The sequence below is a fragment of the Nomascus leucogenys genome, chromosome 1a (assembly GCF_006542625.1).
Source record: "Nomascus leucogenys isolate Asia chromosome 1a, Asia_NLE_v1, whole genome shotgun sequence".
Taxonomy (NCBI): Eukaryota; Metazoa; Chordata; class Mammalia; order Primates; family Hylobatidae; genus Nomascus; species Nomascus leucogenys.
Window position 1 is genome coordinate 88,056,687 of NC_044381.1, and position 23,808 is coordinate 88,080,494.

A 23,808-nucleotide genomic window follows, 5' to 3' on the forward strand; every position below is an offset into this window, starting at 1 on the left:
TATATTATTTCACTTGAGTAACCATTAGGAGCAAGAATAAAGCAGTAATACATGAGTCTGGTGTTAAGACCATTGAAGAAAAACTTCGTTATTCACTTCGTGACTTTAGATAAAAATATTATCTGCCTAGCACTATTTATTGTGAAGTGGGATCCAATTTTAGATGTAAATTGAGGTTTTAATAGAACAGAGGATATTCTATTTAAAGTAGTTCAAAAATAGACTTCAGGAATAGTTTATGATTTTTTTCCTTGAATATAATTTTTTTAATCCTTTCACTGGAATAATGAATAATGGGAATGGATGAGCAAAATAAAACAAAGAGGCAGGAGAATGGCGTGAACCCGGGAGGCGGAGCTTGCAGTGAGCTGAGATTGCGCCAGTGCACTCCAGCCTGGGCGACAGAGCAAGACTCCGTCTCAAAAAAAAAAAACAAAAGAAAAAAAAAAACAAAGAGGCAAATGTGTTTTTATTTTGACTGATTATGTTTACTGTTTTGTAAGAATAAATATTTTTGAAGCGTAATGATATACGGAAACATTGCTTTTCAACTTTTTATTTTGACGTAATTTCAAACTTAAAGTTGCAAGGGTAGTACAAAGAATTTCAGATACCGTTCGTCCAGATCCCCATGTTAACATTTACGATATTTGCTTAATCCCTTTCTAGCACATGATCATTTTTCCTTCTTTCTCTCTGCTGGCTGACATGATGCCCCTTTACCTCTAAATATCTCAGTGTGTGTTTCTTAGAAACAAAGATATTCCTTTATGTTAGTTAATTCAAGATAATTATCAAAATTAGAACATTAACATTGATACAATGCTGTCTTCTAATATATAGATCTTATTCAAATAGGTTTTGCCCATTGTCTTCACTGGCAATAGAAAGTCCTTGATTATGTTTGGTCTCTTAAATCTCCTTTAATCTGGAGCAATTCTTCGGAAGCTATCTTTCATGATATTGAAATTTTTGATAGATATAGGCCAGTTATTTTATAGACCATCCCTCAATTTGAGTTTGTCTGATGTTTTTTTCTTTAAAAAAATTTATTTTTTTATTTTTTTATTTTTTCACCCTGTCTTATGGTGCTGATGATGTTTCTGATTTGATAAGGCCATGCTTTTTAAAGTAGGAATACTGCAAAAGTGCATCATATTAGGAAGCACATACTGATTTATCCTGTTACTAGTGATGTTAATTTTGATCTTCTGGTTAAGGGTATTGTCTGCAGAGTGTCTGAAATTTCTGCAATATTAACATTTTGGCCAGCTAATTCTTTTTTTGAGGGTGCGGAGTGCTGTCCAATGCATTGTAGGATGTTTGGCATCCTCTACCTACAAGATGCTGGTAGCACCACTTCCCCAACTGTGACAACAGAAATGTGTCCAGATATTCACATATGTGCACTGGGGAGCAAAACCCCCTCCCACTTCCTTTTTCTCTTACAGATAATAAATACTTAAAATAAATAAATAAAATAAATACCTCATAGAGAGATACCTTGAGACTGTATATGGGTCCTTCTCCATAAATTTCTATCCAGTTTTTTTAGTATCTCCTGATGTTTCTTGCCTGATTCAGTTATCATTTATTGGTTGCCAAATGGTGATTTTTCTCATCCCATCATTCCTTCTACATTTATTAGTTGATCATTTATTAATACTGTAAGGAAGAGCTTTCCCTTCTGTCTTATATATGTAGGTATGTATTGGTGTGGATAAATGGATGATTTTATTCAATGGACTATAATGTTACTAGTAGTATTTATTTTGATGCTCAAATTGTCCCTGATTTAGCCATTGGGAGTCCATCACGCAGCTTTCTGTGTCCTTTTGACATATCTCTGTCATTCTTTAAGTACTTTCTACCTTTTTGTCACAACAATATGTTCCAGGGTCATCTTATACTTTCCCTGTTGTAGCCAGAAACCAGTCTTTTCTCTATGGAGCCCCCCGCCCCCTTTTTGGTAGGTAATGGTATTTATAAAGTACGATCTGGTTGCTAGTAATCATTATTGGTAGAATCTCATTGCATCTAGGTCCTCTTAGTGGATAAAGCTAGGAAGTGTATGTATGTATGTACATATATACACACATATATACATATATATTACCTATTCCTATATCTATTTATATGCATATTAAAAATAATGAGACTGTGGGAGCCCAATGTGGGCAGATCAGTTGAGACCAGGAGTTTGAGACCAGCCTGGGCAACATGGCGAAACTCCATCTCTAAAAAAATTAAACAGGCACAGTGATGTGTGCCTATGGTCCCAGCTACTTGGAAGGCTGAGGCGGGAGGATCACTTGAGCTCAGGCGGTTGAGGCTGCAGTGAGCTGTGAGCGCTCTACTGCATTCCAGTCTGGGCGACAGAGTGAGACCCTGTCTCAAAAAAATAAACAAACAATAAAAAACACAAAACTTCACACTGATACTTCTGTTTCAGTCCAGTATCTCAGAGTTCATTCTGTTATTTTTCCTCCTTTCTGTATTTGTTAATCCTTTCCGTGATTGTCAGAAATCTGGCTTCCATGTGGAAAAATTTTGAATCCTTAGAATAAAGCCATCAGTGATCTCAGTAGTTGTGACTTAAAATTAACTAAACTGACTTTTAAAAAATATCATTTTCAGGGTCATAATCGTATCATTGCCTACAGTAGACCAGTTTATTTCTGCATATGTTGTGGTCTTATTTGGCTCTTGGATTATGGTAGCAGAAACCTGACTGCAACCAAGTTCAAATTATATGGAATAACTTTCACCAATCCACTGGTGTTTATATCAGCCAGGGATTTAGTTATAGGTGAGTCATCTTAAAATATCTCTAATCTTAAAATTAATTTATTTGTATATCAGCATTTTACTGATAAATATATCAGTTATACAGCTTTAAATAGTTTTTAATAAGCTTATTTTACTGTTACCTGCTCTGAGGAACAAAGTGATAGGACTATTACGAGTGAATAAAGCTAATGATGGACAAATATTATAGTAATTCTTTTGTTCTTGGAGTAGATATAATGGAGAAGTTTTTTTGATTTTGTTATCTTAGGTTTCTATTATGTGAAAATGGTTGAAATAACTTTAAAAAGTATTGTTTATGATTGAAAAGATGTTATTTACTACCCAAGCAATTACGTTGAGAGGTATCATTTAAAATACTGTCTTTTAAAAATTGCTTAGTAGTTTATGTTAATTTGGGATTTTTAAAAATTATGACCTCTCAGTGGACACAAGAATGGATACAGTATAATATTTTAAAATATACTTTTCTTTCTTTTTATAGTGTTTACACTCTGTTTCCCAATAGTGTTTTTCATTGGTCTCCTGCCTCAGGTGAATACATTTGTAATGTACCTTTGTGAACAATTGGATATTCATATTTTTGGTGGTAATGGTGAGTACTTCTTTATAAAAATTATAGATTACAGTATTACCTTTATAGATCATGAAGTAATAAACTGACCATTAAAATGCTTTTCCAGTTTTCACTTCAGGCTTGAAATTAGAAAAAAAAAAAAAGACATTAAGTAATTGAAGACTGGGAAACAATTAATTTGTGGGTAGGAAAAAATAGTCAAGTCTGCTACTTTAGAGAAAGAGCCAGATATAATGAAGCATATGTGTAAGAAGTTATAAAATAATGTCTGCAACTAAAAGTTATAGTGAATTTACATGGAACCTATATATACTTAAGAGGTATTTGTAAAAGATCATCTATCCTGAGTAGATTGAGGTTTGATACTTAGCATTATATTTGGATTTTAAACTATTACGTGCATTTAGTAGGTCTTCATATTTGGTTTCAGAGCCTTGTTTTATCCTTAGAATGGTAACACCAAAACCAGAATCTAAAACCATTTTACTAATAAATAAGTTTTTAAGAACTGTCTCTGTTCATTGAGTAGAATATGTGGCTATGAATTGATATACTTAGAAAATCTATTTCCATATTACCCCAGAATAGATAATGGTTTGTAGAACTTGAAAATAATCATATCAGCATACACCGTGGTTAAAATATACCATTATTTAGTTTAACCATTTAAAATTTTACTGAAAGATGAGTTTGCAACTAGAGAAAATGAAAGGGAAAGAAATTACTGTAACTTTATAGTTCATTTCTCTACACGTTTCACATTTTCGGGCCTCATTTATTTTCCAAGCATATGCATTGAAATCCTCTCTGCTGATAAACTGTCGATATTACGGCTTTAATTTTAAATAGAAACTGAGTTTTTTCTATGTTGCCGTATATCATACTAGAGAATTTTTAATGTTTTGAAAATTTTTTGAAGGGGTGTGAATTAAGACAGAACTGGTTTCATCAATCAGCATGGCTTAATGGGTAGAAGACAGTTTGAATATTTAGGGACTATTACTCGTGTTATATTACCCTAAATACTATGGGGAGGGCTTAGTGTAGGTAATTTATGATAATGAGCTTTTGTCATACTATAATTTACAAACTTAACTCAAGGTATTAGGTTTCTGATATCTCATAAGGAATTATTTCTGTAGATTTCTTTTATGATTATTATTATGAAATTACTACTAAAGAAAATCTGTTACCCATGTTTTAAAAATAAAGTCTAGATATCTTAGCCATCCCGTATTCCTTATTACTAATAACTCCCATTGGAATATTAGTAATTATCTATTTCATTGTTGTTGCTATTGTTAGCAATTAGATCTACGGTGTCTAAAGTATCTATTATTAGATCTAAATTATCTATTTTGTTGTTGTTACTGTTAGCAATTAGATATACACTTTTTTTCTGAAAATTAACACGTGGGAATACAGATTTACTTCTGTGGGTAACACAGGTTCTGTTTACATAGATAAATATTTTTCAGTGAACACTTAATACATCTCCATTTCCTGTTCAGGCCTCTGAAAACTTCATTTTTCCACATTTTTTGTTAATATAAGATATATTCTTGAAGCATAATACAGGTAAAATTTTTTCTTAACTACATATAAATGTTTATTACTTCCAAGATGAATATATTTTATCTCATAACAAAGATTCAGGATAGCAAATCTCTGTCATGTCAAAATCTTTTTGAAAGAAACTGAATGAAGTAACTGAATTTTTGAAATTCAGATTAGTAGATATTTAATGATAATTGACATTATAATATTTTAAATGCTTTTCAGTGACTTTTTAATTTTTTTCTTATATTTTTATAAAATATTTCTTACCTTTTTCTTTTCCTGTCTAGCCACTACAAGCCTGCTTGCAGCACTTTACAGTTTTATCTGTAGCGTTGTTGCAGTAGCCTTATTGTATGGATTATGTTATGGAGCTTTAAAGGTGAGCAATAAATTATAGTATGTTTTGTCTTTAAGGCTAGATTTCTATATGAAGGTTGTTTTAAAATCAACTAATAATGATTTCTTCCCCTGGTGCCACTTAGCATTAATTTTCATAGTCTTCATATGTTAAACATTATTCTCATTCTCAACTACTTTGAATTTGAAAGCAGTTTAATAGTTAACCATTACTAAAAGAAAATTATTTTTCCTGCAGTAGTCATAGGTTAATATTAGAAACAGATTATTGAAAACTAGGCTCATCTGGTATAAGGGTAGGCATAATAATTATAGAATATGAAATCAATTTTAAAATTCTAGTTAAGAACTTAACTACTTTTCATGTTAGTTTTTTTAAACTTATAAAAACAAGTTCAAGGACTGCAATTTAAGATACATGCTAATAAAAAGTAATATACTGAAATTTAACATCATTATCGGGTTAGAAGATCTGGATGAGCCTTATGAACTTTCCTTTAAAAGATTGTCGACAAGTTGTAAACATAAAAATTTAAAAATTTTTATAGACAGCTTTCAGCTCCTCATGCATACTTGTGGTTTATTTTTGTTTTTTGTTTGGCGACTAGTGCAAGACAATCAGAGAATGGTAGGGTTGAAAGGACTATGACAAGTGACTCACAGATCCTTCCTTGCCTCATTTAAGTAGCATTTATAGAGCATTTATGTGTACCAGGTACTATGCTAAACCATTTTCTGCTTTGAAGGAGCTTGTAGGTTAGCTACGATTAACAAGTCAGCCAACATGTTCAGTACAGCGTAACGAAGGTTATGAAAACAGTTCTGTGGGTATACAAATTAAGACTACTTTATTCTGCCAAAAGGGATTAAAGACAATTTTCTAGGAAGGTGATATAATCAGATTTTGAAGATCAAATAGGCATTAGCTAATTGAAACAAGAAATGAAGACCCATGGACTTGTAAAGAAAATGTGTTGTGTAAAGGAAATGGCAAATGATTTGGAATTTCTGGAGGTTTGGGTACATGAGGAAACATGACATCTAAGGTCATTCCTCTAAGGCTAGAAAGGTAAGCAAAGGCTGGATCATTTAGTTTTAATTTCTTCTTACCCACATTGTATGACTATATCACAGTTTACCTGCTGTGTTAGAGATGCTCATTTGAGTTGTTTCTAGTTGAGGAATATTATGAATAAGCCTGCTGTGAACATCATCTTGCAAGTCTTTTTGTGGACATGTGTATTCATTTCTCTTGGGTAAATACCTAGAAATGGAATTAACAGTTTTCCAAAGTGGTTGTGCTGGATATTTTAGTTTTTTGTTTGTTTGTTTTAGTTTTAATTTTTATCAAAGTTGTACATTCATATATCACAGCGTCAAATAGTTTTACAAGACTTATAGCAAGAACAGCAATCTCCTAACCTGTTTTACCTTCCTCAAACTTACTATTTTTAACTGATTCTTTTTGGCATTTACCTCCATAGATCTACCTTTCATTTCTGCTTCTTGTATTTTCTGACATCTTCAGCAGAACCCGTGGACTGCCCTTTATGAAAGTTGGAGGCTTGACTTTCTTTCTTTTTTTTTAGAAGCTAGTTTAGAATGCATGTGGTCCGTTTATTCCTCAGAGTATTCTAGTTTACGTCCCTAGATTAGGTTAAACTGTCCGAGAGCTGCATGTTTGGACCAGGCTGTCTGGCCACCTCTAGGATTTCCTTGCCCACGTTTCCCTTCAGCATTATGCCTGCCATTTGCAGAGAGGCGCCTTCCAAGAGTGTGTGTAAGAAAACGGCGGTCCCTTTATCATGGGGCTGTCATGTTGATGTCCTTCAGTGCTTTGTTTAGTGTCCCTTCTGTAAAGACTCAATCAAGATGTTTCTTTTAAATCTTGATGACAGCCAGTTCTTGTTTGTTTTCCTAAGAAATCTGGAATGCATTTTGGTTTTGGCTTTTTGTTTTTTCCCCGTATAACCAGTGTTATTTTTAAAATTTTCCTTGGCCATTAAGCAGCTCAAAGCCAAATTCCCTGCTTATGTCCAGGAATTTATGGCTTTTGTCTCCCATATTCCTTCCCTCATCATTATAAATGAGGTCCTGAGCAGGGTGATGGTTATAAGGATATTTTGCCTTATACTAATCCAAATTCATTAAGTTATCCATTTGTTTCTGAGATTTTTTTTTACATTTGTGTTATATTTAACATTATTAAAGAATAGTAACAGTTCAGAAAAAGGTTGTTAATTTAAACTTTCTGCAAACATCACTGAAAACTTCACCAAGTATACAATACTTTTTTCTTAGCCAGAAGCCCTTCCACAAAAACTCTAAGCACACCCAAAATCACTGCGTCCAAGAGCCCTGGGTGTCTGGTGAGCCGCTACACTGCACATGTACGTATCTGCGAATTAAAATGTGCAAATGGAGAAGGGGCATTTCCTGACCAGTCAAGGGAAGCTCCCTGGAAGTGTCTGACCCTGACTCGTCTACATTGTTATACCTCAAATCCAACATCCCTTCCTAGCACTTGGCATGGGGGACCCCAGGCCAAGTGCTGGGACAGGTACAGGTGCAAGGCTGAGTGAGCAAATCATCCCTCAAAGCCCAGCAAGGTGCCCAGTGCACCAACAGCATAATGCACCTGAAAACAAGGTCCAGAAGCCCTGGCACAGGACCTTCCTTCCTGCCCTCCCATTCTCCCACCAGACCAAACAAAGAGGACAGCAGCACCTAGGGCCCCACAGGACAGCACACAGAATGCCCCAGCTTCAACCTCCTGAGACAGAAGGGAACTGTGGTAATCCTGCAGTATAGACTTAGGCAGCCCAGCTCTGCAGCTCAGCAGCTCTGTGGGTGGGACGTCTCTCACCGTCAGTAGGTCGTGCTCACGTCTGTACATGAGCCCCAGAGCTAAGTGGCCTTTGGCCTTGAACTCTGATGTTTTCTCTCTCACATCAACGACATTTTTGGGAAACTTCTCAGCCTCTTCCAACCAGTGCAGGGAGCCCATGCATAGCTTGGCAGCAAGGAGAGGGATGGTGGCATCATCTGGCTTCAGGTAGATACACTGTTTCAGCACCTTCACAGCACAAGCAGATTTTCCGGCAGCCATCAGGGACAGAGCAAACTGGTACCACAGGCGGAACTCCTCAAAGGCAAACTTCCTGGCTCTTTCTAGGCACTGTGGTTCATTGTCTCTTGCCAAGAAAGAATTCAAGACACGGACACACACAAGGAGTGGGTTTAGGAGTGGAAAGATTAATAGACAAGGAGAGAGAGAGAGAGAGAAAGTTTCCTCATGCTGAGAAAGCGGGTCGCTCAAGAGAGGGTCTCCCAGAGGCTTGACTTACTTTCTCTCACCCCAGCCTGCACTGCACAAGTAGCCTCTCTTGTCTCCCTCATATACCTGATGTGTTTGCTTTATTATCACTGTGTAAATGCTCTTCCTTCATATCTTTTGTTTCCTCCTATACTTTGCTTTCGTGTATATTTATCTCCCTTTCATTCTCAAGCTCTTAAGATATTAACTTTATTTTCAGTACATTCAGAGATATCAAGAGTTCACTTTCTGGCTGTGCCACTTAACTGGACAAATTACTTAAACCCTCTTCTGTGCCTTAGTTTTCTCATCTATAAATTAGGGGGTAATAGTACATATTTTCAAGGTTATTGTAAAAATTATTTGGGAAATACAAAGATCTAAGGATGCAGCTCTACACAGTGTTCAATATGATGATAAGGTTTTGATGTAGCTATTAAAAAAATAAAATGTCTGTGTTATGATGTGAAACAATTCCCAAATCTACTTTTAAGTGGGAAAAAGGCAAGTTGTATTAAAAACTGCCATTTGGGTTACCGTGTTTCCTTTCTGAATCTCCAGAGAACAGTGAAGGATTAGAGTAGTGTCTACCTCACAGGACATACTTAAGAACTGTTACCTGTTCCAGTTAGCGTATTGCCCACTCTCTGCCAGGTATCATGCTGATAGGCTCCAGAGATGCTACAATGAGCAGAGCTCACATGGAGTGACCACATGTGTGGTTGGCTTTGGAAGATAGCCTTTGTAGTATTTCCTTCTGGGTATATGCAGTCATTCATTCAGAAAACAGTTACTGAATGCCTGCTCAGTGCTGTGGAGGACATAGTAGTTTATTACATGGGCAAAGGCATCAAGAAAGTAACACACCAAATGTCAGACTTTTCTTTTGCCTAATGTATCATGTGTTGTCTTTTCCTACTCTATTATTGTACCTAAAATTTACTATACCAAGACATCTTATTCTTCCAAAAGGAACACAGTTTACTACAAACTTAATAGCACTTAAAATGTGAAAGAATTGATAGCCTCATGCATCAAAAGCAAATTATTCCTCATGTATGAGTAGAGCTTTAGTGCCCTCCCCCCAAAAACATCTGTAGCTTTAGTACCAAAGGCATCTAGTGGCCAGATTCTAGCTCATCAGAAAGTAATAAATCTAAATTTTTCTGTAATAAAATGCAATTAATAACATGGCTAAAAACTTTTGTTGAATTTAAGTTCATTGTCTTTTTCCAAAATACTGACATAAAAGGATTATGTGATGTATTATAAATTAGAAGCATATTATTCTGTTAAATTCATTTTTCCATAGGATTCTTGGGACGGCCAGCATATTCCAGTACTTTTCTCCATTTTTTGTGGTTTATTAGTGGCAGTGTCTTACCATCTCAGCCGACAAAGCAGTGATCCATCTGTACTTTTGTAAGTGAACTCAATTGTTATTGAATTAAAAGAAATTTAAGTAAGTTGGTGTTTTCTCCAAATAACTTTAAAGATCTCTTTTTCCCAATGCCTTTCCAAAGTGCTTTGGCCTAATCTGTATTAAGTTTCAAAATGTATTAATTTTGGGTTATTCTAATCAGGTTGGCTGAGAATATTAGTGTTTTCCTTCCCAGTTATTGGAACTATGTTTTAATAAAAATATTTTCACTGTATGCTTATTTATGGTATCCTAAACATTTTAGAATTTCTCATTTGGTAATGATTAAATGTACTCGAATCATTTGGTTTTCTATCACAAACTTCATTGCCCGTTTGAATTACTGGTTTTCAGATTATCTGTGTATTTTCTGTTTTTTTTCCTTTTTTTTCTTCACATAAAGCTCTTTAGTGCAATCCAAGATTTTTCCAAAAACAGAAGAGAAAAATCCAGAAGACCCTCTATCTGAAGTAAAAGATCCACTGCCTGAAAAACTTAGAAATTCTGTTGTAAGTTTTAACATTTAGAATCACCTAAAAGACTTAAATCTTAGACAGTTGATCATGGTATATGAGGAACACTTTTTGAAAGTCATTAGTAACTGGAGAAAAATGTATAATTATAATTTATAGGATTCGTCGTACATTGTTGATTGTCTTTATTCCAAATATTAACATGTAAGAAATGCTCATTCCTCAGACTTGGTTTGTGTGTAGAACAGAATACTAAACATTTATTTTTAGGTCAGGTGAAATTAAGTCATTTCGTTGGGCATAGAATTTTTACTCCTATTTGATTTAGACTAGGATCTGAAAGATTAGCATTAACACAAATTAGATTGATTTTTTTGTTGTTGTTCATCTTGTTGTTGAAAAAAATATTTCTTTTTAAGTCATTTATTAGTCTTTTAGGTTGTTTTATTTCTCAAGGCCAATCTGAAAACTGTGTGTGTATTCTAGGCTGAAGGAGAGAACAATAACCTGTATTAATGTACTTAAGTAAATGCAATAATTTTTAAAATTTTCTAATTTGGTGAATTATAATGTTGCTTTTATTCTTTTAGTAATTATTTGAAAAATGAATTCTGTAAATTTGTGTCTGTGGAATAAAACAAAATCTTTTTTCTCAGTTTTAGGTCATTTTCCTTTGCAAAAGACTGAATTTATATAGATGTTGAATTAGACGCATTTACTTTCAGTGCACTTGACCTGTTCACGTATTTTTTTCAGAAACTTTAGAAATACAAAACTATATCAAGATATTAGAATGACTTTTTTCTAACTTTAGTTTCCATGTTGGCAGAGGATGTTTCATGTTACGTATAGTAGGATATTCTGAATCTGGCTTATAAGCATAAATCTAAGAGGTCAGTTGATGACCAAAGATATCAAGAGGTTTCTGGTTTTTCTATAACCACTGATAGAACCAAAATCTAGTAAGTAAAATAGCACTTAAGCACACAGTTTTCACATGTCAAAAGACCAATGAAAATATAAAATATCCAAAGAGATACACTCCTATAAATGACACTGTGGTCGGGAGTGGTGCTGTGTGCCTGTAGTTCAGCTACTTGGGAGACTAAGGCTGGAGGATCCCCTGAGCCCAAGAGTTCTGAGCTCTAGTGTGCAATGACTATACCTGTGAATAGACACTCCTGGGCAACATAGTGAGACCCTGTCTCAAAAACAAACAAACAAAAAATTACAGTAACTTAAGGTACCTTATTTCCTTTCCCCATATGTGAAAGTAAAACTTACCAATGGGGGAATAAAATCCTCATTCTAAAAGACTTTATTGCAATATGTTATATGGCATGCAGAACTAGATACGTTGTTGAATTTCCTTGGTATTACAGTGTCAAAGCCAAAATATGAGGAAACTGAGGAAGAAAATAAGATTTTTTGTGGTTAATTATTATGTGTAAGAAATCTAGAAGTGTGGCCAGGTGTGGTGGCTCACACCTGTAATCCCAGCACTTTGGGAGGCCAAGATGGGCATATCACTTGAGATCAGGAGTTCGAGATCAGCCTGGCCAACATGGTGAAACCCTGTCTCTACTAAAAATACAAAATATTAGCCGGGTATAGTGGGGTGTGTTGGCATGTCCAGCTACTTGGGAGGCTGAGGCAGGAGAATCGCTTGAACCCAGGAGGTGGAGGTTGCAGTGAGCCGAAATTGTCCCACTGCACTCCATCTTAGAGAGAGAGAGAATCTAGAAGTGTTAAAGTATCAGTGAAAACTTCTTTTTTTTTTTTTTCTTTAATACTGACTGAGCTAGCCAGGCAAAAAATTAATTCTTAAACTTTGCCAATTGGGAATAAAGGAAAAAGATTTTTAAAAATTTTATGTAATTGTTTCATAATTCTTTTTTTTCCCCACAGAGTGAGCGATTACAGTCTGACCTGGTAGTATGCATTGTAATTGGTGTGCTGTATTTTGCTATTCATGTAAGCACAGTCTTCACAGTATTACAGGTAAGGAATCATTTTCTCCTTTTATTTATTTGTTTGTTTGAGACAGGGTCTCACTCTGTCACCCAGGCTGGAGTGCAGTGTTGTGATCACAGTTCATTGTAACCTTAAACCCCTGGGCTCAAGTGATCCTCCCACGTAGCTAGGACTACAGATGTACACCACCACAGCAGGCTAATTTAAAGATTTTTTTTTCTTTTTTTGTAGAAACTGAGTCTTGTTGTGTTGCCCAAGCTGTTCTCAAACTCCTGGGCTCAAGCAGTTCTCCTGCCCCAGTCTCCCAAAGTGCTGGAATTACAGATGTGAGCTACTTCACCCAGCCTGTATATGTTTAGATACACAAATATTTGCCATTGTGTTACAGTTGCCTACAGTATTCAGTACAGTAACATGCTATACATTTTTGTAGCTTAAGAGCAATAGGCTCTACCACATAGCCTCAGTGATAGTAGGCTATACTATCTTGTCTATCTATGTAAGTACACTGTGATGTTTGCACGATGATAACATTGCCTAACCACACATTTCTCATAACGTATCCTGTTGTTAAGCAGCACGTGACTATAACTTTGTTTGGACTTATTTCTGATTTGATTTTAATGTTTGTCCGTAGTGCTGAAATACATGACTTTTTATTTGTTTTTTTATCAACAAATATTTATTTTCTCATGATTTCTCTGGGTTATGAATCTGGGAGTGGCTTTGCTGGATGCTTCTAGCTCAGGATCTTTCATGATGCTAAAATCATCTGAGGTTCACTGTTTACATGCCTCAGTTCCTTCCGACTATTGGCTGGAGACCTCAGTTCCCCTCCATATGGTCCTCACCATAGGCTGCCTAACTGTACTCACAGAATGGCTGCTGGTTTCCCCCGGAGCAAGTGGTCCTTGAGAGAGAAAGCCCAAGACAGGAGCTGTACTCTTTTATAATCTGGTATTGGAAATGACATGCCACCATTTCTTCCATATTCTGTTGTGCATAGACTAACCCTGGTACGTTGTGAGAAGAGAATATACTCAAGTATAAAAAGCAAGAGGCAAGGATCATGGGAACCATTTCAGAAGCTGACTACCACAGTCCATCAGTAGACCTCCATGATCGACATCCCTTCTATATGCAAAGTGCACATACCCTCTCCTAAAACCCCCAAAAGTCTCATTCCAGTACAGTTGGAAGTCTAGAATGTTATTATCTAAATCAGGTTCAGGTAATGGGTAAGGCTTCTTAGGTGTTGTTCCTTAAGTACAGCTCATCAAGGACTATTTCTTTCATCTGTAGGGCATGTAATTACCATGTTTAGTGCCCTACATTATTTTGTGCGTATCCATGTTTCCATTTGGTGTCATTTTTCCTCCTGCTTGAAAGATTTCCTAGGACATTTCTTTTTTATTTAGGGATGAAGTCTCACTATGTTGCCCAGGCTGGTCTAGAACTTCTGAGCTCAAGTGATCCTCCTGCCTTGGCCTCCCAAAGTGCTAGGATTACAGGTGTGAGCCACTGCACCCTGCCTCCTCTCCAGTTTAAAATCCCCTTTTCTTGCTGTCCTAGGACATTTCTTGTAGTGAAAATCTGCAACTTTCCTTGGCTTTTGTAGCTCTGAATAAGTCCTTATTTCACCATTGGTATTGAAAGATACTTCATTGGGTATAAAATTCTAAGATGACAGGTTTTTTCTCTTTTAGTACGTGAAGATGTTGCCCCACTGTCTTCTCCCTTTTGTTGCTTCTGACTGAATTTATTCCTATGTAGATAACTTTTTTTCTGTACTGCTTAAAGATTATCTTTTTATCACTAGTTTTTAGAAATTTGATTGTGATGTACCTTCACATAGTTTTCTTCATGTCTTTGTTCTTGGGGTTTATTGAATCTGTGTTTTACAGTTTTCATTAAATTTGGAAAATTTTAGCCATTATTCTAGACATTCTTCATTTTTTTCATAATGCGTGTGTATTTTTATGGGGTACATGAGATACTTTGATACAGGCATGCAGTGTGTTATAATCACATGGTAAATGGGGTGTAATAATCACATAGTAAATGGGGTATTCATTCCCTCAAGCATTTGTTCTTTGTGTTATGATCCAGTTATACTCTTAGTTATTTTTAATGTACAATTAAATGAGCATTGACTATAGTTACCCTGTTGTGCTATCAAATACTAGATCTTATTCATTCTTTCTACTACTTTTTGTACCCATTAACCATTGCTACCTCCCCCCACCACCCCTACTACCCTTCCCAGTCTCTGATAACCATCTTTCCTTCCACTTTCTATTTCCATGAGTTCATTTGTTTTAATTTTTAGCTCCCACAAATAAGTGAGAACATGTGAAGTTTGTCTTTGTGTACTAGGCTTATTTCACTTAACATAATGACCTCCAGTTCCATCCATGGTATAGCAAATGACAAAATCTCATTCTTTTTTATGGCTGAATAGTACTCCATTGTGTATATGTACCACATTTTCTTTACCCATTCATTCATCTGTTGATGGACACTTAGGTTGCCTCCAAATCTTGGCTAATATGAACAGTGCTGCAACAAACATTGAGTACAGATATCCCTTCAATAAAATTGATTTCTTTTTTTTTTTTTTTTTTGAGACGGAGTCTCGCTCTGTCGCCCAGGCTGGAGTGCAGTGGCGCAATCTCGGCTCACTGCAAGCTCTGCCTCCCAGGTTCACGCCATTCTCCTGCCTCAGCCTCTCCGAGTAGCTGAGACTACAGGCGCCCGCCACCGCGCCCGGCTAATTTTTTGTATTTTTAGTAGAGACGGGGTTTCACCGTGGTCTCGATCTCCTGACTAAAATTGATTTCTTTTGAGTGCATATCCAGCATTGGGATTGCTGGATAATATGTTAACTCTATGTTTAGTTTTCTCAGGAACTTCCAAACTGTTCTCCATAGTGGTTGTACTAATTTATATTCCCAGCAGTGAAGCCATCTGGTCCTGGGCTTTTCTTTACTGGGTGACTTTTTATTATGGCTTTGATCTTTTTACTTGTTATTGGTCTGTTCAACTTTTGTATTTCTTCGTTGTTCAATCTTGTTAGGTCGTATGTGTTTAGGAATTAATCCATTTTCTCTAGATTTTCCAATTTATTCGCATATAGTTGCTCATAGTAGCCACTAATGATACTCTGAATTTTTGCGCTATTAGTTGTTATATCTCCTTTTTCATCTCTGATTTTATTTATTTGGGTCTTTCTTTCTTTTTCTGGCTAAAGGTATGTCAATTTTATTTATCTTTTCAAAATGCCAACTTTTTGGTTCCTCGATCTTCTGTATTGTTTCTTCATTTTAATTTCATTTATTTCTGCTCTTACCTTTCTTACTAGTTCCTTGAGGTACATCATGAGGTTGTTTGAACTCTTTCTACTTTTTTGAAGGAGGCATTTATTGCTACTATACTGTACTGTACTGTACTATACTATACTGTACTATACTATACTATACTATACTATACTATACACTTTCCTTTAGCATTGCTTTTGCTGTATTCCATAGGTTTTAGTATGTTGTATTTTCATTTGTATTGGAAATTTTTAAATTTTATTTTCAGTTTCTTCATTGACCCAGTGTTTGTTCAGGAGCACATTGTTTAATGTCCATTTAATTGTACAGTTTCCAAAGTTCCTCTTGTTATTTATTTTTAGTTTTATTTCATCATGGTCTGAGAAGATAACTTTATATGATTTCAATTTTTAAAAATTTGTTGAGACTTGTTTCGTTGCATAACATATAGTCTGTCTTGGAGAATGTCCCATGTGTTAATGAGGACAGTGTATATTCTGCAGCTATTGGATGACATAAATGTCTGCTAGGTCCATTTGTTCTGTAGTGCAGACTAAGTCTGATATTTCTTTGTCGATTTTCTGTCTAGGTGATCTGTACAATGTTGAAATTGAGGTGTTGATGTTCCCAACTATTATTCTATTGGGGTCTATCGCATTAGCTTTAATAATATTTGCCTTATGTATCTGGGTGCTCTGGTGTAGGGTGCATATATGTTTATAGTTGTTATACCCTTTTCTGAATTGATCCCTTTATTATTATATAACAACCTTCTTTGTCTCTTTTCATGTCTTTTGACTTGCAGTTTATTTTGTCTGATACAAGTATAGCTCCGCCAGCATGCTTTTGGTTTCTATATGCCTAGAATATATTTTTAAATTTCTTCCCTTTCAATCTATGTGTGTGTTTACAGGTGAAGTTAGTTTCCGGTAGTCAGCATATAATTGGCTGTTTTAAAAAAAAAAAAAATAATCAGAGTGTATTTTTATTTATTTATTTTTGTTGACATCAGGATACACATCTGGACAGTCTATATCTTTTAACTGGGGAATTTAAGCCATTTACATTCAGGGTTTTTTTGCTAGGTGAAGGCATACTCCCATCATTTTGTTCATTGTTTTCTGAATGTTTTATATATCCTTTGTTCCTTTCTTCCTCTTTTATTGTTAACTCAATTTGATTGTTTTTTTTTTTGTAGTAATAACATTTGACTTTAAAAAAAACATTTGTTTATCTTCTTTACCAGTGTTTTTATCCTTCCATGTGTTTTCATGATGGTAGATATCATCCTTCTGCTTCTAATTATAGGACTCAATAATTTCTTGTAGAGCCAGTCTAGTGGTAATAAATTCTCTTAGTCTTTGCTTTTTGGTAAAGATGTTATTTCTCCTTCATTTTTGAAGGATAAAGCTTTTCTTGATATAGTATTTTTAGCTTTAGAGTTTTTTTCTTTCAGCATTTCGAATGTGTCACCTCATTGTCTTCTGGCTTGTGAGGTTTCTACTGAGAAATTAGATGTTAGTCTAATGGGGGTTTCCTTGTATGTAACTTAACCCTTTTCTCTTGATGTTTTCAGAATTCTCTTTTTGTCTTTGACTTTTGACAGTTTGACTATAATGTGCCTTGGAAAGGACCTTACTGGGTGAATTGTATTTGGAAACTTTGTGCTTCCTGTATCTAGATGTCTGTATTTCCTCTAAGACTTGGGAAATTTTCAGCTATTATTTCCTTAAATAGGCTTTCTATGCCTTTGCCATTTCTTCTAGAAACTCCAAAATTTAAATATTTGGTCATTTTTGCGGTGTCACATATATCATGTGAGCTTTTCCCTTCCTCCCTCCCTACCTTCTTTCCTTCCTTCCTTCCTTCCTTCCTTCCTTCCTTCCTTCCTTCCTTCCTTCCTTGCTGGGGTTGGTTGGTTGGTTTGTTTTTTTAAGATCCATCTTAAAGTTGAGAAATTCTTTCTCCTGCTAGATCTAATCTATTGTTGAAGTTCTTGCTTATATTTTTTATTTTATTTGTTGAATTCTTCGGTTCCAGAATTTCTGTTTGGTTCCCTTTTATGATGTATCGCTTTGTTGAGTTTCTCATTTAGGTCATGAATTGTTTTCCTGATTTCTTTGTATTATTCATATGCGTTCTCTTGTATCTCACTGAGTTTCCTTCATATCATTATTTTGAATTCTTTTTCAGACATTTCATAGATTTCCTTTTCTTTGGTATCTGTTACTGGAAAATTATTATGTTTCTTTGGAGGTGTTACATTTTCTTGCTTTTTCATGTTTCTTGTGTCCTTACATTGATATCTGCACATCTGATACAACAGTTTTTCCAATTGTATGGATTGTTGTTTGGAAAGAAAGACTGTTTCCTTTAGATATATCTATAGTGTTGATTGGACAGGATGCTTTGGCTTTGATTCTGGTTGTGCATGGTAGTGTACTCTCCATATGATTTCTTTGGCTGTAATCAGTGATAGTGATGTCTGTGAATTCCTTAGTGACTTAGGCTGCATTTGTTAATAGAGGCTGTGGTGAGGCATTGCTAGGGATACAGATGCTAGGCAGGCTGGTCCTCAGGTACCAGTAATGGCTGCAGTGGCTTGGGCGTGCTAGTCCTTGGCCTATGGGTTGGCATACATGGGTGCCTGTGATGTTGGGTCTGGGCAGGCTGGTCCTTTGGTCTCCAGTTGGCACACTTGGCTATTGGTGGTAGCAGGGAAGAAAAATTTTAAGATGCATAGATCTTTCTAACAAATGACTTTTCTCCAGTATGAATCAGGATATGGCAGCTCAGATGGCAATCCCTGTTGAAGGTCTTGCCACAACCTTCATAGTCACAAATGGTCTCTGTCCTGTGCACTTGCACAGGTATGCATCAAGCTTTTAGGCCTTGTTGTGATTGGTGATGCAATCCAGGAAGGAACAGATGACCCTCCTACTAAGCTTGAAGGGTAGCAGTGGAGATACTGGGCTCTTGCTGACTGTGATGAACAGGTCAGTGATGGTTATAGATGACACCACCACAGTGACCAAAGCCAGCGGCTGCAGGGCACTGGGGCCTCCATGCTGTGGGACAGCCACACAGCCGTGTGCTAAGCCGTGTACTGTGAACCAGTGCATGCAGCCAACTGCTGCGGGTGGACCCCACCTTACCCCATTATCTCTGCTACTGAAAACAATTTAATACATTGCCCTGAACATCTCATAGAACATTCATGTAATAGGCAATACACCTTAGGCCACTCTCTCATTATACAATAGTGTAAGACACCAGAGAAAGTAGTTAACCCATTTCAAAATATCTGTGATACGTGAGTAGTCACTAACTTTCAACCAAACTACATAATTTAGAAATGTTAACTGTAGAAAAATGTTTAGTTCTTATATTCTAAAATGGACGTTGTCCATTATCAGATGGAAAATTGAACTGACAAATTAGAATTTCTACAATGAGTCTCAAAATCCCTCCTAATTTTATCACTTTTATTATTTTTTTTAGCCTGCCCTTAAGTATGTGTTGTATACATTGGTTGGCTTTGTGGGTTTTATAACCCATTATGTGCTGCCTCAAGTTAGAAAACAGCTACCATGGCACTGTTTCTCTCATCCTCTGCTAAAGACACTAGAGTATAATCAATATGAAGTTCGAAGTAAGTATTTCGTTGGCACTTTTCTTTTTAATACTATGAGTTTTTCCCTTTGCTGTATTGATAGATGACTGAGTTAAATGAGTATCATCACAGAACATTTGGCTTGTGTTTCTTTTGCTTAAGTTTGAAGCTGTTAATGAATCTAATCTCTTGCAGGATGCTTTAATTTAGCTGAAATATGAGTGTCAGTGCTACAGTGCCAATTTTCCACAGAAGAAACTTACTTCTCCCCTCTCTAAATTGTTCTTCACAGACTTCTCATTGATGAATCCTCCTTTGTGTGTCCATTACTTCTCTTTCCTGACCTTACTCTTCCCCCTAATTAGTTTTCAGTGCCATATACAGGCAATCCAGTCCTCTTTAAGGCCTGTCTATTTGAAATAGTTTTAATTTAATACGTAGGGAGGAAGAAAGGTCTTTGTTCCTGTTTCTGCCAGAGACACTGTGTCCTACCAGAGAAAAGTGTAAAAGAGTTGACAAAGTAAAAAGAAATTAAAAACATTTTTAATAGTTGTTATTAGTTCAGATTTGCAATAAAGTATAAAATGATGGAAAAGAGATAGGCTAGTTCACTTGCCAAGCTTCTTCCTTACCACTGTAAACCCTGACATTTCTTTCCTGTTGTAAGTATTCAGTTCTTGTTCATTGGCCCCATTATCTGTAATATATTGTACCTCCTCATTTTAGAGAAATAATAAATGTTCATACCTATGTCATAATTTATTATATACCAATGATTAAATAAGCCAACTTTTTTCTCACACTTTTTTTTTTTCAGTTAGCAGATTACTACAGAGTAAATCATTCAGTTGCTTGAAGATAACTTTTTTAGAGAACTCTGAAGCCTTTGAAAGCTTCCTAATAAATAAAAATGACATGAAACTGCATAAGAATCTTTATTGGCCCATTTATACCATCAGGAAAATAACTCAGAATGAGATATGTTTTTAATGGTGAACTATTACTGCTTTCTATATATAAATGATGACACACATCTAGTTTGTTTTAAAGACCAACACTTTTCATTAAAATAAATTATTGATCTTATTTTTTAAATCTTAGAACATTTAGTCTACAAGTTTTGAATCAACATATCATTTTGACATTTATAGTACTAACAGCAAAGTTGTTTTTTTTTCTGGTACTGATTTTAGCAACTGAAAGAAAAAAAATATTATTTCTTAGAGAACTTCCTAAAGCCAGGTGATACTATTTTCAGATAGCCAAAGAACCATGTTTTAAATCTTTTAGTTTATCCTAGACACTTTCCCCAATGAAATAATATTGTAGCATTGGAAAAAAATATTATTGGCAATGAAAATTGGTCCTAAGTATGTGAATTCAAATCATACCATATTTTTTATTTATTTTGGGTGGAAGGAGCAATCTAATGATCTTCAGTAATCTTTTTTTTGATAAGTTATAAGCATAAATGAGAAAAGTTATGGTTAAAAACTGAGGTTTCAAGAATTAAAGTTTGAAACTCATCTAAACGTTAAATCATGTCTAAGTTGCAAATTTGTAAGTATCTCAGAGCTCATGGAAGTTGACAGTTGATTAAAGTACTGGCTTTTTTAAAACATTTTATTTGTAGTTTGGTACTAAATTTGAGTTGTAAAATTTTTCTTTCTCATCACATTGACAAACTACTTTATACATTTGATGACATGTAGTCTTGATTTATACTGCCTTGTTAGATGCAGCCACTATGATGTGGTTTGAGAAACTTCATGTGTGGCTTCTTTTTGTGGAGAAGAATATAATCTATCCATTAATTGTTCTTAATGAACTGAGCAGCAGTGCAGAGACAATTGCTAGTCCAAAGAAACTGGATACAGAGTAAGTATAGTAGTCTTCTAATATTGTCTGACTACTGGGGGCTGTTATAAACAATGTCTTAAGTTGTTGATCAAATATTAAATAATTGTTTCCTTCATGCAAGGCACTGTGAGATTAAAAATTTAGGTAACATTTTGTCCTTGACTTACCTTTTTTAAACATTTGTTTCTGCTGTTGGCATATTTTCTACTCCAGACATCTCATTGTCAATTGATATTTTATGAGAGGACATTTTAAATTAAGGTTAATTTTTAATATTATATGGCTATTTTGATGCACTATGTAACTTACACCATATAGATGGTTAGTTGCCTCCATAATCATCTGATGAGCCTGCTCAATAGAGTAGGTACCTATTGTTGAGTCAAGCATTAGTATGTTTTTCATTTGCTAAATGCAGTTGGTGTTAAAGTAATAGAAATATTGAGAAACTAGAGAATCAGATGTCAGAATTACAATACTATTGTTTTTAAAACATAGTCCTTCATATAAAGGATAAGAATCATAATGAATAGTATTAAAAGGGAATAGTCAGATACTTTCAGGATGTGATTTACCTAGCTATATACATCATTTTTGGAAGCTTACATTTAATGTATATATTATAAGCTTAGTAAAGTAAATGGTGAATTTTATTTTAAGTTACTGTCTCTTCTAATGTTTTCAGTCATGAGCTGATTTGTGTTTTCTTTGTGTCACAGATTAGGTGCTTTAATGATCACCATTGCTGGTTTGAAGTTGCTACGATCCTCTTTTAGCAGCCCTACATATCAGTATGTCACAGTCATCTTTACTGTGCTCTTTTTCAAATTTGACTATGAAGCTTTTTCAGAGACCATGCTGTTGGATCTCTTCTTTATGTCCATACTCTTCAACAAGGTAATTTATCACTGAAAGTAATATCCTTATCTATAAAAACTATCTCCCTGAGTTATATGCTAGTCAGAATTTTTCTTATATTTCGTTTGATTTATTATTGTTTAAGTAATATCTCTCTTCAACCAGTTATTTAGGAGCACATTAGAATCCCTAAACAAAGATAGTCACTGTGATTTATAAAAGATATATTTCTTGCTATAGCTAAGAAGATAAGATTAAGTTATATAAAACAGTTAGAGAAACATTAATAAGTATATATTTTAAAATATATAGAATCTCTCAAAAGGTATATAGTTTTGAATAATTTTAGAAACAAGTGGTAATAATTGAATTGGGCTCTGACATAGCCCAATGAAGCAGGTAGAGACTGGGGAGACTGAGGCTAGGTGGGAGCAGTCAGAAATTAGCTTGATGTGACATTTGCAGAATACTCTGAACTTTATAGGCTTCTGCTAAAATTCATTATCCACCCATAAGATAGATGTTCTAGGCCTTTTACAAATAAGATGGTAAAACCTTGGTCCTCTGCCTCCTAACCCAAGAATCTTTTTGCTGAATCACACTACCTTTCTCGGTGAAATAGGCTGTACAGTCAGATTATTTGTCAGTGAAATAGTGATTAAATTTCATGTTAACACTGACCACATACAAAGGACTTTGACATATATTATCCCATTTGATAGGTAACAGAGAGCTGAAGCAAATGAACAGCCACAAAACATAATGAAATTCCAATTTTAGGAAAGTTAGCCTGGTCAGCCACATTTGGCTTCATTTGGGGAAGAGAGAACCTAAAGGTACGGAGAACAGCTTAAGCGATAATGACAGTAATTCAGATGTGATAGTAGTCTGATCTAGGATGGGGAACAGTAAAAATGGAAAGCCATTAATTTGAACAAAGTTTCATTGATAGTCAATTTCAGTATTGTGATAAGTAGCTTCTAAAATATTTCAATATTATATCTGTTCAGTCACTAATTTGCATTTTTATCATTTATTTCCTCTTCTAGTGAGTATGGTTATTAACCAAAGGAGGAAGCCAGAAAGTTAATCAGAGAATTGTATAAAGAAGCATGTGGTTTCCCACAAACTCAAATATTTAGATTGAAAATTGTATTTCATCTTATACTGGTTGGAAAAAAAGTGAAAGTTGCAGTAAAATATAAAGTAAATAATCTTTGGAATGTAGTTGCTACACTTAACTCTGCATTAGTTTGGATTTTCTTAATACTTTTTATGTGATAAATATATTTTTTTAAAACAAAAAACTGTTTTAGAACTGTTCTAGATGCTTAGGCTACACCAATGAACAAAACAGAGAAAGCTTTCCCCTTGAGTTTGTATTTAAATTGGTCAGTAGATAGACTTTAACAATGATAATCAGTAATATTCAAGCAATTTCTTCAGATATATTTTTTACATTAAGATATCATTGTAAGGTACATCATGGATTTAATAACCTTTTAAGAAAAATTAAATGTATACAAAAATCCCTTTGCCTACCATCCCTTACATATTGTTACATATTGCTCTTTTCTTTAATATTATAGTCAAAATTGTAATACAGTTTGTTTCACACTTAGATTCTGAAGAGGTTTCTGAGTCATTGCTTTTAAGTCATTATAATGGCATCGTG

At 34.9% G+C, this 23,808-nt stretch overlaps 1 protein-coding gene across 3 annotated transcripts in view; it reads left to right on the top strand.

Annotated features, from left to right (window-relative positions):
• Window positions 1–23,808, top strand: part of PCNX1 (pecanex 1) — a 207,043-nt gene that overhangs the window by 115,469 nt on the left and 67,766 nt on the right. For all 3 annotated transcript variants that reach the window (XM_030812783.1, XM_030812792.1, XM_030812798.1), the window contains 9 exons: window positions 2,638–2,809; window positions 3,293–3,403; window positions 5,233–5,324; window positions 9,931–10,040; window positions 10,442–10,547; window positions 12,420–12,512; window positions 19,304–19,454; window positions 21,152–21,293; window positions 21,995–22,172. In XM_030812783.1, coding sequence (XP_030668643.1) covers window positions 2,638–2,809; window positions 3,293–3,403; window positions 5,233–5,324; window positions 9,931–10,040; window positions 10,442–10,547; window positions 12,420–12,512; window positions 19,304–19,454; window positions 21,152–21,293; window positions 21,995–22,172 — 1,155 coding nt within the window. The remainder of the gene's footprint in view (window positions 1–2,637; window positions 2,810–3,292; window positions 3,404–5,232; window positions 5,325–9,930; window positions 10,041–10,441; window positions 10,548–12,419; window positions 12,513–19,303; window positions 19,455–21,151; window positions 21,294–21,994; window positions 22,173–23,808) is intronic.